General features: G+C 51.8%; 5 protein-coding genes across 5 annotated transcripts; 2 read left to right on the top strand and 3 right to left on the bottom strand.

The window, feature by feature from the left end:
• Positions 1-239: 239 nt before the first annotated feature.
• Positions 240-3,068, top strand: BJX67DRAFT_20985 (flavodoxin and radical SAM domain protein). Its single transcript, XM_071025562.1, has 2 exons — positions 240-461; positions 525-3,068. The coding sequence occupies exons 1-2, from the start codon at positions 437-439 to the stop codon at positions 2,828-2,830; spliced, it is 2,331 nt and encodes a 776-aa protein (XP_070888146.1). The 5' UTR covers positions 240-436; the 3' UTR covers positions 2,831-3,068.
• A 303-nt stretch (positions 3,069-3,371) lies between these two features.
• On the bottom strand, positions 3,372-5,085 carry BJX67DRAFT_379205 (general substrate transporter; the record flags this gene model as incomplete). Its single annotated transcript, XM_071032520.1, has 2 exons — positions 3,372-3,777; positions 3,842-5,085. The coding sequence occupies 2 exons, from the start codon at positions 5,083-5,085 to the stop codon at positions 3,372-3,374; spliced, it is 1,650 nt and encodes a 549-aa protein (XP_070888145.1).
• Positions 5,086-7,778: 2,693 nt separating this feature from the next.
• Positions 7,779-8,820, top strand: BJX67DRAFT_20953 (putative integral membrane protein). The gene is made up of 2 exons (XM_071025555.1): positions 7,779-8,200; positions 8,254-8,820. The coding sequence occupies exons 1-2, from the start codon at positions 7,975-7,977 to the stop codon at positions 8,697-8,699; spliced, it is 672 nt and encodes a 223-aa protein (XP_070888144.1). The 5' UTR covers positions 7,779-7,974; the 3' UTR covers positions 8,700-8,820.
• BJX67DRAFT_20949 (major facilitator superfamily domain-containing protein) lies at positions 8,756-10,915 on the bottom strand. Its single transcript, XM_071025554.1, has 6 exons — positions 10,560-10,915; positions 10,292-10,510; positions 10,077-10,235; positions 9,641-10,010; positions 9,158-9,565; positions 8,756-9,065 (listed from the first exon to the last, which is right to left on the bottom strand). The coding sequence occupies exons 1-6, from the start codon at positions 10,718-10,720 to the stop codon at positions 8,865-8,867; spliced, it is 1,518 nt and encodes a 505-aa protein (XP_070888143.1). The 5' UTR covers positions 10,721-10,915; the 3' UTR covers positions 8,756-8,864.
• Positions 10,916-12,291: 1,376 nt separating this feature from the next.
• Positions 12,292-12,990, bottom strand: BJX67DRAFT_20938 (uncharacterized protein). Its single transcript, XM_071025553.1, has 2 exons — positions 12,951-12,990; positions 12,292-12,900 (listed from the first exon to the last, which is right to left on the bottom strand). The coding sequence occupies exon 2, from the start codon at positions 12,720-12,722 to the stop codon at positions 12,375-12,377; it is 348 nt and encodes a 115-aa protein (XP_070888142.1). The 5' UTR covers positions 12,723-12,900; positions 12,951-12,990; the 3' UTR covers positions 12,292-12,374.
• Between the last annotated feature and the right edge of the window lie 109 nt (positions 12,991-13,099).

Raw genomic sequence — 13,099 nt, 5'->3', positions numbered from 1 at the left:
GGGGCTAATTTGGCCGAGAGCTGGATAGTTTTGTTTCACAGGGCATGATTGATAGAGTAAATTTCTTCGGCAAAGCAATATAACCCATGAACAGTGTTGTTGACGCCCTCCTGTAGTTTGCCCTCTGCATGTAAGGTAAAGAAATGCGGAATGCCTGAGGTGTCGACAGAGTGGTGGGAGCCAATGGCAGTCTCCACGTCGAGAAATCTTCCGACGGGTCGCTCCAAATACTTCCAAGATTGGAATCTTCGACTTCAGAGCCTGTCGCTGCAATCCCTGAGATCTCATTAAGTGTAATAAGGTCTGTCGCTGCGGGCTTCGGCAAGCTCCACATGCGATGCTTCAGCTGCCTTAATCCCGTCTTCCTTGGTCGGAATTTCTGTCTCTTCATCGGTCACAACCCCACGTCCAAATTTGAGCAACCCTCGCAACCGCCATGACTGAATCAACCACAGCCGAAGGTGAGCCCTTATCCTAGCTCTTACCTGCATTTCGGACACTGATGACTGACTTCATTCTTTTAGGTCTCTTGATCTTTTGGCATTCTTTCCGTCTTCCTTTATTCGTTGCCCTGGCCACAGTTCTCGCTATTGTCCGCCTTCGTCGCGTGCTCCAGAAACGATCGAAGGCCACCACCGCTTCCTCAATACCGTCCTCTCCCCGCACCCTGTCTCCGGAAAATATCCCTCAGCTTGATAAAGCTCTAGACACGGTTGAAGAGAAAAGGCCGCCTACCAGCGACCGCATATCACCAAAACCCGCTGCGGGTCCGAAGCGAGTGACTGGCAGGAAGCCGCAAAAGTCCAGCGGACGACGGACGGACACATCACTCGACGACGAGCAATCCCCTTCGACCTTCATACAGCCTATAATTTTCTGGGCCTCGTTGACTGGGAGTACCGAGAAGTATGCCCAATTGCTCCTTGAAGATCTGCGGAGTGCGGCCCAGAGGCTGGCCGATCCCGACAATCGCGAGCGCGGTCTTCTGCCGCCTCAAATACATGACCTTTCTTACGTCGACTACGATGACTATTTCACCACGGTACCGAAGCCTCCACCCACCTCACCCGGTACGCGCTATGTATATTGTTTCCTGGTCCCGTCTTACAACATTGACACTCTCTTGAACACTTTCCTCGCACACCTCGATGAGACTCATCATGACTTCCGGATTGACACAGGACCTCTGTCAAATCTTGCTGGCTATGCTGTTTTCGGCTTCGGAGACAAAGAAGGGTGGCCTACGGAAGAGGAAGGCTTTTGTTCGCAAGCAAAAGAACTGGACAGATGGATGGCCAAGCTCTCTGACAAGAAGAGAGCGTACCCTCTTGGATTCGGCGACGTGAAGAGTGACGCCGAGGCATCACTCAGCGAGTGGTCCCGAGGACTCCAGGATATCCTGGGAGACATTGTCGAGCATGGAGGCTTAGGAGAAGGTGTTCCTGGTAGCGGCGATCCACTGGAAAGTGATGAAGAACAGTCAGATGACGAAGAGGTTGGCCAGACCAATTCGAAGAACCGTACTCGGCGAAAGGCTCAAGCCGTGGTCGACCTGGAGGATATCAAAATGTCTGACGGTCAAGCTGGTAGTTTGCCGATCCCCGTTGATTTTACAACCGCGGGGGCTACGTCTCAAGCTACTCGGCCAACTGAAAAAGAAATGGTTCCTAAGACGTCGCCTACCTATGCCGCTCTCACGAAGCAAGGATACACAATTGTTGGATCCCATTCTGGTGTCAAAATTTGTCGCTGGACTAAATCTGCACTCCGAGGACGCGGATCATGCTATAAGTTCTCGTTTTACGGAATTCGATCGCACCTTTGCATGGAGGCAACCCCGTCCTTGTCGTGTAGTAACAAGTGCGTTTTTTGCTGGAGGCATGGGACAAATCCGGTGGGAACCACTTGGCGGTGGAAAGTGGATTCACCGGATATGATTTTCGACGGCGTCAAGGAAGGGCACTACAAAAAGATCAAAATGATGCGCGGGGTTCCGGGTGTACGTGCGGAACGCTTCGCGGAAGCAATGCGTATCAGGCATTGCGCTCTCAGTCTTGTCGGCGAACCAATTTTCTATCCTCACATCAACCGATTCATTGACCTCCTTCACTCTGAACATATTTCCAGTTTCTTAGTGTGCAACGCACAGCACCCAGACCAACTCGAAACCTTACACCGTGTCACCCAGCTGTACGTCTCAATCGACGCGAGCAACCGCGATAGCTTGCGAAAGATCGACCGACCCCTCCACCGCGATTTCTGGGAACGGTTCCAGCGATGTCTCGACATCCTCCGTGAGAAGCGCCACGTCCAAAGAACCGTCTTTCGCCTCACCCTCGTCAAAGGCTTCAACATCGACGATGAAGTCGTCGGCTACGCTAACCTCGTTGAAAAGGCCCTGCCGTGTTTCATCGAAATAAAAGGTGTAACATACTGTGGCACAAGCACCAGCGCCGGCGCCGGGCTAACGATGCAAAACGTCCCTTTCTATGAAGAGATCACGGAATTCGTCCTCTCCCTTAATAAGGAACTCGAGCGTCGTGGTCTTGACTACGGCATCGCCGCCGAGCATGCGCATAGCTGCTGTGTGCTTCTCGCCTCGAGACGTTTCCACGTCAACGGCAAGTGGCACTCACGCATCGATTACCCTCGCTTCTTCGAGCTACTAGAAAAGGAGAAAGCAGATGGCACTTCTTTTGGGCCTGAAGATTATATGAAGGAGACGGAGGAGTGGGCGCTCTGGGGTAATGGCGGTTTTGATCCAAATGACGAACGGGTCTATACTAAGGGAAGCAAGAAGAAGGCTGTGAGGGAATCAGCGGAATCATAAGAGCGGCTAAAACTTTAGCGCCTTGCTCTAAGTATATCTGGCTAAATCTGTCTTGACTCGCACAACAGAGTATTAATTACTCCACCCTGCTGACCTGAGAACTGGCGAAATGGCTGTCGGGTCGCGGTACCTTGTCGTACCGCATACTGCGACCTCATCGGGCGTTGAACAATAGCAACGGGCGATGTACGATGGGTTGAAGTCCTGTCAAAAGATGAACAACCTCCAGGCTCGAAGCCTAGTCTCTAGTGCGAACCACCGCTCAATTCACTCAAAAAGCGATTTTTGACCTAACTTCGCTGTTTCTCGGTAGATGAGAAGGCTTCACTGCACACCGTACTAGGCTTCAAATCACTGATTTCATAGATTATTCTCATCTAGTTTTATCTGCGTGGGATTTGATCTAGGGAGCACTGATAACTACGTGTCATATTTGAACGGGTTAAACTTATAACCCGTAGTAGTTGCTTAGCGCCGGCGGAGTTAATAGTTGCCAAAAGCTTCTAATATATTCGTTACGTTCAGCCTACTACTCGGAGACTTACCTGGTCCCTACAAATGAAGATACAGATATGCCCTCATCACCCCGCTCACGCCACCCCTTGAACCTCCTCGCAGAAATCCCCAACTGAAACATCTTATCAACTTCCATGGTTGTCCGATTCTTCATCTCAGGAACAATCGCCCAGGTCACAATTAGCCCTATAATGCAGAACCCAGTGTATATAAACCCTGTCTTTGCACCCAGCGCACCCTCGTCGTCATTGAAGATGTAGGGAAGCACGAGGCCGAGTACGCCGTGGGTGAGGCAGTTAACTAACCATCCCAGCCCTTGCGTTTTGGCTCGTAACTGGAGCGAAGAGGCTTCGGCCCCGAAGGCGTAAGAGGCGGGCCACGTGCTGAGTCCGCAGACAATTATGACTAGCATCAGCGTGATTTGGGTGTACCTGTTTTGGAGGATTAGCTTGCCTCTGCCAGGAGTGGGCCAGCTGTTGGATTAGGGTTACTTACCACACCGTCACGGTTCCGGAGAAACATCCGGCAATGCCCATTCCTGTCCACAGAAAATTGGAGACGGCAAATCCAAAGAGTGTGAGCGGTACACGTCCGACTTTCGCTAGAGTCAGTATACTGCCAATGTTGGCGGTTATACCTAAGCCGATTCCGACTTGTAGAAAGACGAGGCTATCATGCGCTCCCATGCCTACGACTTGCATGAAATAGCTGGCTTTGGCTAGGAGGGTCAACCCGAAAAGCTGGGGAAAGATATTTGCCCATATGACAATTGTAGTCCGGCGGCGGTTGATACCCTTGAAGCAATCTATATAGCTTGGGGGGATACCCTTGGTATTCTGGTTCTCTAACTCGATAGAGAGACGCGTTTGTTCGAGGGTGGCATGTGCTTCTTTTTCGGAAGATGCAAGGCGCCGCTGCTGTTTGCGCGCTGCGTCAAAGAGACCCTTCCGAATAAGATATGCCGGGCTTTCCGGCATGAGCACCGAGAGTAACAGAGGGAGTACGGAAACTGCCCATTCAGAGATGAAGCAGCTCTTGTACCCTTCAACTCCGGGTTTATCCAGCGAGACATACACGACAATGCTGCCCAACAACTGGCCGAGGAGCGTGAAGATGGGGAAGAACGCCAATATGGGACCGCGCAGCCCAGGCGGTAGAACTTCAGACATATATGTTTGAGCGGTGCACATGGCCATGTTCACTGCGAATCCTTGGACTAGCTTCGCTACGAAGAAGACACCTCTGCGGCCTGTTATGTCACCGGGTAAGTTGGAGACATACGCCACGGCAACGCCAATCGCGGACGCGAGGGATGCAACCGTTAGGGCGCGGCGTCTTCCATTACGATCCTGGATGTAGCCTCCAGCGAGAGCACCGAGAATTCCGCCGAAGGGGTTTGCAGTGTTCCAGAGTCCCAACCAGAGGGATGGGATGATAAGTTTTCCATTGAGTGTTTGACCGAAGTCACGCCTTGAAAGAGCATTAGATGACTTCGAGGCCATGGGGTTGATAGGCACGTACTGAAACTCAGGCATCGATGAAACATTCCCCACGATAACTAGGTCATATCCATAAAGGATAATGCCCACTGTCAAAGCTAAACACCATGATACTGTTTTGGGGGATCGTTTGACCAATTCAAGGAGCGAAGACTCGATGTCTCGGTGGGATATGGGCAAAGACGGCGAGCTAATAGGGCTATCGACCGCCGTTGGACTCTTCTTGTCCGGTTGGCCCATGCTTGCTGTTTTCGGGGAAGAGTTGAAGCGAACCTCCGCTCAGCTTCAATGTTCCATCCCTGTTGTTATGATACGTAGTTGGCGAAGGGGCCAAGGCAACGGCTATAAATCCTTCAGATTGGGGGACCAGGACCTGGTTGCAACAGAGAAAAGCAAACGTGCATAAATATGCAAGCGAGCGTTCTGCGGAAGATGATTAGACATGCATGGGGCCCAGATGCTTTGCTGGGATCGTGGGTGTGACTAGATCTAGTTACACCATGACTTGGCTGGGTCCGTCTCTCGAGCTGGGGCCTACCGAAGCTGCTCTTCACTCGGGTCTTGACGTGTTGGCCGTTGACCTTCGGATATCAACTAACTCAATTCTTGTATTCGAGCTGAGCTAGCCTCTGAAAGGTGTGCGAAGAAAACGAAACAGAGCTTGGTGGGGGCTGTGCACACGCGAAATCGGCCGCACGAACAGTAGGTGTCGTAGGGCGCTCGGGGGCTAACGCTACCGCGAGATTCAGAGACGATTCCATAACCCTGATTGAAGGGCCGCGTCTTGGTTTGACGCAAAGCGGACAGCCTTATGCGAAGCTGGCTCTGGAGTTAGAATTCTCCAAACATTCATTCCCGAATTCCTTGGAAACTTGTTGGAATACGGTCCCAGGCTCCAAAGGTTGACCAAAGGCGGAACTGATATGAAAGTCAATTTGCTGGAGACGGCGCTCGAAAAGACGGTTGTGGATCTGTCAATGTGTTATCGATGAGGTTCCATCTTGTCGAGAGTATATAGTTCCTGCGGCAGGCCCGAGATAAATGCACGTTCATCTTATTTATAGTTAAGTGCTCCAGTGGGAGCTCTCGGGGATCACCCACCTCGGAAGATGTGGATGTGCATGGTGGAGCTGTACTCGGCAGCAGAGCCCGATATTATCGCATTCGCCTATCATCGGGTCGGGCACGCATGCTGTCATCTGGGATGCAACTTGTGCGGTCCTCCTAGGCCAGCTGGTTGGTGCGTGGTGTACCTCCGCTTCACGACTGCTGTTTCTTATGTTCTTGAGATTTCGACACGCCGCTCGCCGTTTTGCAATGATATCGGGCTATCCCGTGTAACGCAACCGTAGATTCTGAGTAACTCTTTTGTCAGAGAAGTAATGGGGGAATAGGGGGATGTGGCACACACCAACTCTCGATCTCATACACACCCCTCGAGTTACACCGTTTCTGAAGAAGTCTCCAGTTGTAGCGGGCCAATATTCCGGTGGAACGATGATCGCGTCTCACAGGTTGAAGGGGCTGGCAGGCCAGGAGATGCCCTTTCCTGCTTCGGCAATTGGAGCTTCCAGTCGGATTGTCAGCACAGGCATCACGACTACTCTCCTCTCGTCAAGAAATTGCGTACTTTATCATATAGCTATGGGGAGCAGGCCCAAATCGAGTGACAGATTGACCGACTCGCTCGATGCCCTGCTCAACTGAGATGATGTCTTGACACTAACAACCAACCGGACCGGTGCATGAATTCTCCACTTTCATATGGACTCCCAAATCAGAACCCTCCGTGGCTAACGGCAAGCGTCTGAGATAAGTTTGCGAAACCCTCTATTTGCTCTGTTGCCCCCTCCTGTACCTCTGATGTTGTTTTTTTGGGACATCCCCGTAGAGGGCCCGTAATTTTCATCCACTGAGCTCCTGGTTCCAGACCAAATCCCCGAGCTCTGGTGGCCCCCGAATGCTGCAGGTGTAGTTGACCCCGGTGATTTTGTTAGTACGGTGGGTCCAAATCCTTCGAGGCGGTCAAGTCCTTGAGGCACCGCCTTCCTGATTAAGCTCTGAAATGAAGCTAAAATAATCTTCAAGATAGGTCGATTTTGAAGAACCATGGTGGTTTAAACGACCTTCCAAGACCCCACGCCCCTCCCCTCCCCCCCTCCACCGCCCACGACCGATGCCTACTACCCCTGAGCCTCCCGAAGCGCCTATATCAAGGCAGAATTCTGCACGCCTTAATCGTGATGATCGAATTCGGGTTCTGACGTTGCGAGATGCTGGTTTGACCTACCTCCAGATTTCTTCTCAACTGCAGATTACCTATCGACAAGTCCAATACACCTGCCAATCCGAGCGATCTACCCCTAAAAAGGCACGAGGGCAGAAGCCTAAGCTATCTGAGAAGGATGTTGATAAGATAATTGAGTTTATCTCTTCGTCAGAGCGGGCCAGGCGCCTATCTTATCATAAGGTTATTCAAGAGCTAGACCTTCCTGTCGGGACAACAGCTTTATCTCAAGCTCTAAAGAAACGAGGCTATACACGACATACACGACACAAAGCTCTTCGGACGCCACCTTTATCTGATCATAATCAGCGCGTACGTCTTGCCTGACCCCTGAACATGTGAATTGGACAATGGTGCAATGGAATCGAATCCTTTGGTCTGACGAGACTTGGGTCACCTCAGGCTATCACAAGCGAGCCTACGCGACAAGAAGAGCAGGAGAAGAACTAGAAGAAACCTGCCTACGTACAGAACCTCCAAGAAAGCGTGGCTGGATGTTTTGGGCGTCGTTTCCTGGATCTTCTAAAGGACCATGTCTCTTCTGGGAGAAGGATTTGGTGGGTAGGTCAATTGGCTTATGGTTTAGGGTCATTCTGCTGCAGAATCTCCGGCTCCCTTTTCTTGATCCATCTCACCATCAACCGAATTCATGACCGAGTCCTCCAGAATGTCATGCTCATTACTTCGACGGCAATGGTTGCATGCTTCATTCTATTGGTGGCACAGTGCAGACCGACAATGTACTTCTGGGTGTGCATGTTCAACGGCCCTACAATCCCAGGAAAATGCAATGACAGGGCAGTGCTCAACTTTATGTGCCTGTATATATCTCTTGTGGCGTTATGCGATCTCGATCTCACGCTTTGGATCCTGCCAATCTTCATCGTCCGCAAATTACAGATGCCGAAGCAGACAAAAATTGTGATTGCAGGTATCCTCAGTGTAGCTTGCGTGTATGGAAATTTCCCCACGGAACGAACGCTAGCCAGTTAACCTCATTCGGTGCCTCTGCTGTCGTTCTTTCCCGCATTGCCTATCGAAATAAGTACATAGATTCCGATTTCCTCAGTAGGCCTACTCCTATTCTCCCTGATTCTCGAGTTGCGCTAATCCAACACTAGACTCCACTGTTGAATTTGCCATCTTGTTGGACACTGAAATCGGTCTCGGCATTATAGCCGGCAGTGTCGCAGCTCTCGGTCCCCTTCTTCGACCATGGCTTGGTACCGCTTCCTACAACGAAGCAGCGGGCCACCCACCAGTTCCCAGGCGATCAAGGCTACATCGACCCCGTGGTATTCAGGATCTCTCATTCCCGTTATCATCGCTAAACCAAAGCGTTCAGAGCGGGCTGCGTCCGGATAAAACAGCGACCATAGTGACAGACGTCCGGGTTCGGAAGTATCCGCGGGCGGCGGATACAAATAGCAGTCAGGAGCGGTTGACGTTCGAGGCTCCACGCGGAGTGTCAGGCGGATCGGATGGGGAGGAGCGGGCAGGGGTTTACTGGACATGTGATGTGAGGCAGACGTCGGAGGAAGAGTCTTCTATTGAGCGCGTCCTCTAATAGATTCGCAAATATCCTTGACAGTGCCATCGCGCGAGAGTCAGGCGCCAGCATTCAGAAACTAAATGTGAGGGCCTATGGCCCTCGACGTACTCTCAATTGCGCTGGAAACTTTCATTCCTCGTCCTCGTGTCCTCGTTACGCTCGCTGGTCGAGATGCTATATCTACAACACATATCGAAAACTCTCAATCTCCAAGTCCGTCTTATTCGACAGGCCCTGCGCTACCTCTTCGCTCTCGCTAAGCTGATCGACCGTTCCATACCGCGCATCGCGACGCTTGTTCTCGAAGAAGTAGTACAACCACAATAGGATGAGCCATAATACACCGAACGCGAGGCCGGCGACCGAAGCTGTCATTCCGGTCTACAATGACAGACGGATATATTAGGGCGTGAAACACAATGCATTCCGCGGGGAGCGGACAGGAAGAATCACAGAGAGAAGGGGAAGCATACCTGATATTGCGGCTCCTCAGATTCATAAAAGAACTGCGGGCCTGCAATATTCCCCACGCAGTATCCGATGAATATGAATGCGCTCGTGAAACTTCTTTTCGTAAAGCCCGCGACGTTCGAACTAATCAGGCTAAGTGAGAGAGGTGTGTTCGCCGCAAAGACGACGCTGAGCGCTAGCCCCGCGACACGGGCCTCAGCGTGCGACGCATCGAGTTTCCAGACGAGGATCATGCCCATGAGCGAGACTGAAGTGTTGAAGATCATCATTATCACTCGAGTATTGGGGAGGAGCGTTGCGAAGCCGGTGGTGAGGACGAGGAAGACGAGTTGTGCGGCGCCGAGAGGCATTTGCATGAGGAGGGAGCGGACGCGCCCGTAGCCGAAGCCGTTTATAATCAGAGCGGAGAACTAAGATAGTGATAGCGTTAGCTAAGCTGCCTTTTGGGAGTGACGGGATAGAGAGAGGGGGAAAGGGGGTCGGACGCTTGTAATTCCACCGTTGCAGAGGTTCGTGGAGACACTGTATAGGAATAGGAACCATGTCTGCGGGTCCCGGATTGTCATCCATGCCTGGTCCCATCTCCAACGGCCAGTGTCGTTGACGCCAGTCTTATTCCTTACTGTACGGCGCACTGCGATAGCTCGTTCTGCCCTCGTGAGGAAGATGGCCTTTTGTGGCTTATCGGGGATAACAAAGGCAATGAGGAGGCTGAGAAGTGCCGTGATAGTTCCGAGTATGAGAAAGAGAAGCTGCCAGTTGGTGATAGAGGTGATCTGGACATTGCCGATGCCGTACGCCACCAGGCCACTGATGAGGTTGGATACGCCGTTGCCGACAAACCAGGCAGCTTGGCTATTATTCGGGCGGTTAGAAAGCGATAATATTCCAAGGCTGGGAATAAGAATGAGAATATCTTACCGTGCTGGCTGCTCTTCGCGTGTGTAGAACATACCAATACTCAGAGCGAAGCCTGGTCCAATAACAGCTTCTCCGACACCAAGGAAGAATCGCACGGCCATTAAGCCGTCAAAGCCTTTAGCAGCAGCATGGCACATCAAAATACCTCCCCAGAAGAATCTGTTTTATTAGAAACCTGGATTATTGGTTCATATAGCAAAGCGTGAAGAACATACACAGATATGCCCATGTACTTGGCTAGGGGTAAGCGCACCAGCAGGTACGAGCTGGGCCAACTCCAAGCAAGGTACCCAAAGTAGAAGATAGCAGAAGTCCAAGAGTATTCCTGGCCCTGGAGATTCAGATCTTCGCGGAGATTAAGGAGTGTCGCTTGGCTTAACGCAACCTTGTCCATGTACTGCATCATGTAAACGATGCCCATAATGGGAATCAGCCTGTGGGTGGTTAATCGGACATGAGGCAGAAGATGAGGAATGGACGCACGCCAAGTCAAGTTTCCGCACCACTCTCCGCTCCTGCTCTGGAGTGTAGTCGGCAGCCAATACCTCCCCCAAGTCAACATCGCGAATAAGGGTTGCCTCAGCTGCAGCCTTGAAATCCACACCAGTGGGTTCGGAAGGGCGAGGGGCAGAAGGTTTCTCCATCGTGAAGAAGCTTGTAAACCGAGGGAGAATTGAGTGTTGGGGGGAGAAGACCAAAGGGTGGACCGGCAGAGTTGGTTTTTATAGGGGCCCTCAATGATTAGGTTGATCTTATCTGATCGTCTGATCCCGCTGTTCCCCACACCTCGGCCCCTCCTCCTGGCCCATCCGATAACGGCGTTTCTTCGGCGTCGCATTATTGGTCGACACCACTTATGCGCATTAGAGCACCTCACTTCCCGCATTGTACTTACTCTGTCAATAGAAAGTAAGAAGTGCGTTCTGCTCGTTTGGGCTCAGACCCCTTCGAATGGAAACCTTGTCATCCTGCTTCAGGAGATCGACCTCGCACCGGGACTAGGATAAAGGTCTCCAAAATGTCGGGTCTTCGCCATGAGGGTTTTGCTAATGCCGGAGAAAGGCCATTACCCATTCCTCATTCCCACTCACCGTGACACGAGAGAGTCGCAAGCGACCATCGTCGTTGGTAGAGCTGGCATCAGCTCCATTTCCAATCAGCAGGTAGACTATGTCAAGAGAACCTATCGCTACTGCCCAGGATAACGGTGTACGGCCTCCATTGTCCGCCAGCCTAAAGTCAGCGTGTCGTGCGAGTAGTGTGTCCACAGCCGCCACGTTCCCTGCACCGGCGGCCCACGATATTGGGGTGCGTCTCGCATGGTCTGGTGCATTTAGATCTGCCCCATGCTCAAGTAAAAGCGACGACCAACCTGTCTCCCTTCTCGCAAGCCAGAGATAAGGGGGTCCAAACGTTTCGATCTCGTACGTCGAATTCTACCATCGGTTGTAGTAGCAACCGCACTGCATCTGCCTGAAGGACCATGAGAGCAGTTGGCAAGCTGAGCCACGAAGACTAATAAGAGCGCAACGATGTAAGCATTCATCAGGGCCGTCCAAGGAGACCAGAGCTATCCACGGAAGGTTGACACCGAATTTTAGGCTCTCTGACACAGATGTCCGAAGCAATATACGACCTTGCGTGGTTTATTTCGTCTACACGGCCCATGACAAGATAGTGCGACCACCCACATCCTTGGAGCTTGGATTGGCTCCCAGCCCCAAAGTATCTCCATGATCTTGACATGCCCACCTGCAGCGGCCCATGCCAGCGGCGTGACACCATTTGAATCTGCAGAGACGGGACGGCCACCTTATCCCAAGGGACACTTGACTGCCTTTTTGTGGCCTCTGCCTGCTGCCCATGCAAGTGGCGAGCGTCGTTGGTCATCTGGGGCTTGGGTATTTGCCCCATTTATCTGCAAGAGCTTCATGATTCCCACATGTCCCTTTTTAGCTGCCCATAGAAAGGGGGTCTGTTTATTGCAATCCATGCCGCCGGGGTCGGCGCCGGCGTTGAGGAGTACCTGCACGACTTCCTCCTGTCGCAGCCAGGGTCAGTGGCGTGTTTCCGTACTTGTCTTTAGCATCAAGGGAGGTTGTGTAGGTTTCATGCTCTATCATGAGCTTTAATGTCCCTGTGTCACCTGCAGATACTGCCCAAGCAATCAACAACCGACTGTCATATCTGTATAATAAGGCTTCGCAGAATGTTTCAAGAGTGTTTTCACAACCGCGGCATGTCCACCAATGACTGCCCATACTAGTGGCGTGAGCTGTTGTGTATCTGCGTTTTCAATTAATGCACCATGGTCAAGCAGGATATTTGATGCCTTTTTCTGGCCTTTTTCAGCTGCCCAAGATAGAGGTGTACGACCATTGGCGTCCCGGGCCTCAACCTTAGCATTATGTTGTAGTAAAGTTCCAAGATGGTAGTGTTTCCCTGGTGGGCCGCCCAAGACAACGCAGTACGCCCGTGATGATCCGTCCAGTCTACCTGCTTTTCCTTGTCGAGCAGGATACGGATCATTTGCTCATGCACATAATGTGCGGCCCACGGCACCGGCCCAGGGGTATTGGGCTCTTTATCTACCCTGCCCCATTTCGTGTATAATTCCACACCCGGAGTAAATTTAGACGGGTCCATTGCGCTGAAGGTTGTATGTATGACGGGGAAACCTAACCATACCTGATCCACAGAATCGCTCACAGGCAAAGCGCCATTGAGAGATCATCAACCTCAGTGGGTTTATTCAAAGCCAGCACACCAGATGGTGTCAAGTCCTGCACATTGGGATCAGCTCCTCGCTCTCGAAGGCTTCCTACTACCAACCCCCCATTTAGCTGCGAAGTGCAACGCCGTCCAAGGACGTACCTTCATTGTCCTTATCAACCCCCAATGCTCCTCATGTGCTTGGTCGGTGGTGATAGCAGGTTGCAGCTCGCTAAGCCTCGAATTTTCGGTCGCGCCCCACGAAAATGATTAGTAAGTGGCTTGGCGCTCATGTGACCCACAATCTGGCT

This window comes from Aspergillus lucknowensis (assembly GCF_044049455.1).
Source record: "Aspergillus lucknowensis strain CBS 449.75 chromosome Unknown BJX67scaffold_10, whole genome shotgun sequence".
Classification (NCBI taxonomy): domain Eukaryota; kingdom Fungi; phylum Ascomycota; class Eurotiomycetes; order Eurotiales; family Aspergillaceae; genus Aspergillus; species Aspergillus lucknowensis.
This window is presented reverse-complemented; position numbering and strand designations above follow the sequence as displayed.

Excerpts from the sequence above, each read along its gene's own strand:
- BJX67DRAFT_20953 (XM_071025555.1), top strand. The coding sequence starts at position 7,975 with ATGCGATCTCGATCTCACGCTTTGGATCCTGCCAATCTTCATCGTCCG. Across the intron at positions 8,201-8,253 it reads CATAGATTCCGATTTCCTCA|ACTCCACTGTTGAATTTGCC; the intron begins GTAGGCCTACTC and ends ATCCAACACTAG.
- BJX67DRAFT_20938 (XM_071025553.1), bottom strand. The coding sequence starts at position 12,722 with ATGGACCCGTCTAAATTTACTCCGGGTGTGGAATTATACACGAAATGG.
- BJX67DRAFT_20949 (XM_071025554.1), bottom strand. The coding sequence starts at position 10,720 with ATGGAGAAACCTTCTGCCCCTCGCCCTTCCGAACCCACTGGTGTGGAT. Across the intron at positions 10,511-10,559 it reads GTGCGGAAACTTGACTTGGC|GCTGATTCCCATTATGGGCA; the intron begins GTGCGTCCATTC and ends AACCACCCACAG. Across the intron at positions 9,066-9,157 it reads CTGAGGAGCCGCAATATCAG|ACCGGAATGACAGCTTCGGT; the intron begins GTATGCTTCCCC and ends CTGTCATTGTAG.
- BJX67DRAFT_20985 (XM_071025562.1), top strand. The coding sequence starts at position 437 with ATGACTGAATCAACCACAGCCGAAG. Across the intron at positions 462-524 it reads TGAATCAACCACAGCCGAAG|GTCTCTTGATCTTTTGGCAT; the intron begins GTGAGCCCTTAT and ends TCATTCTTTTAG.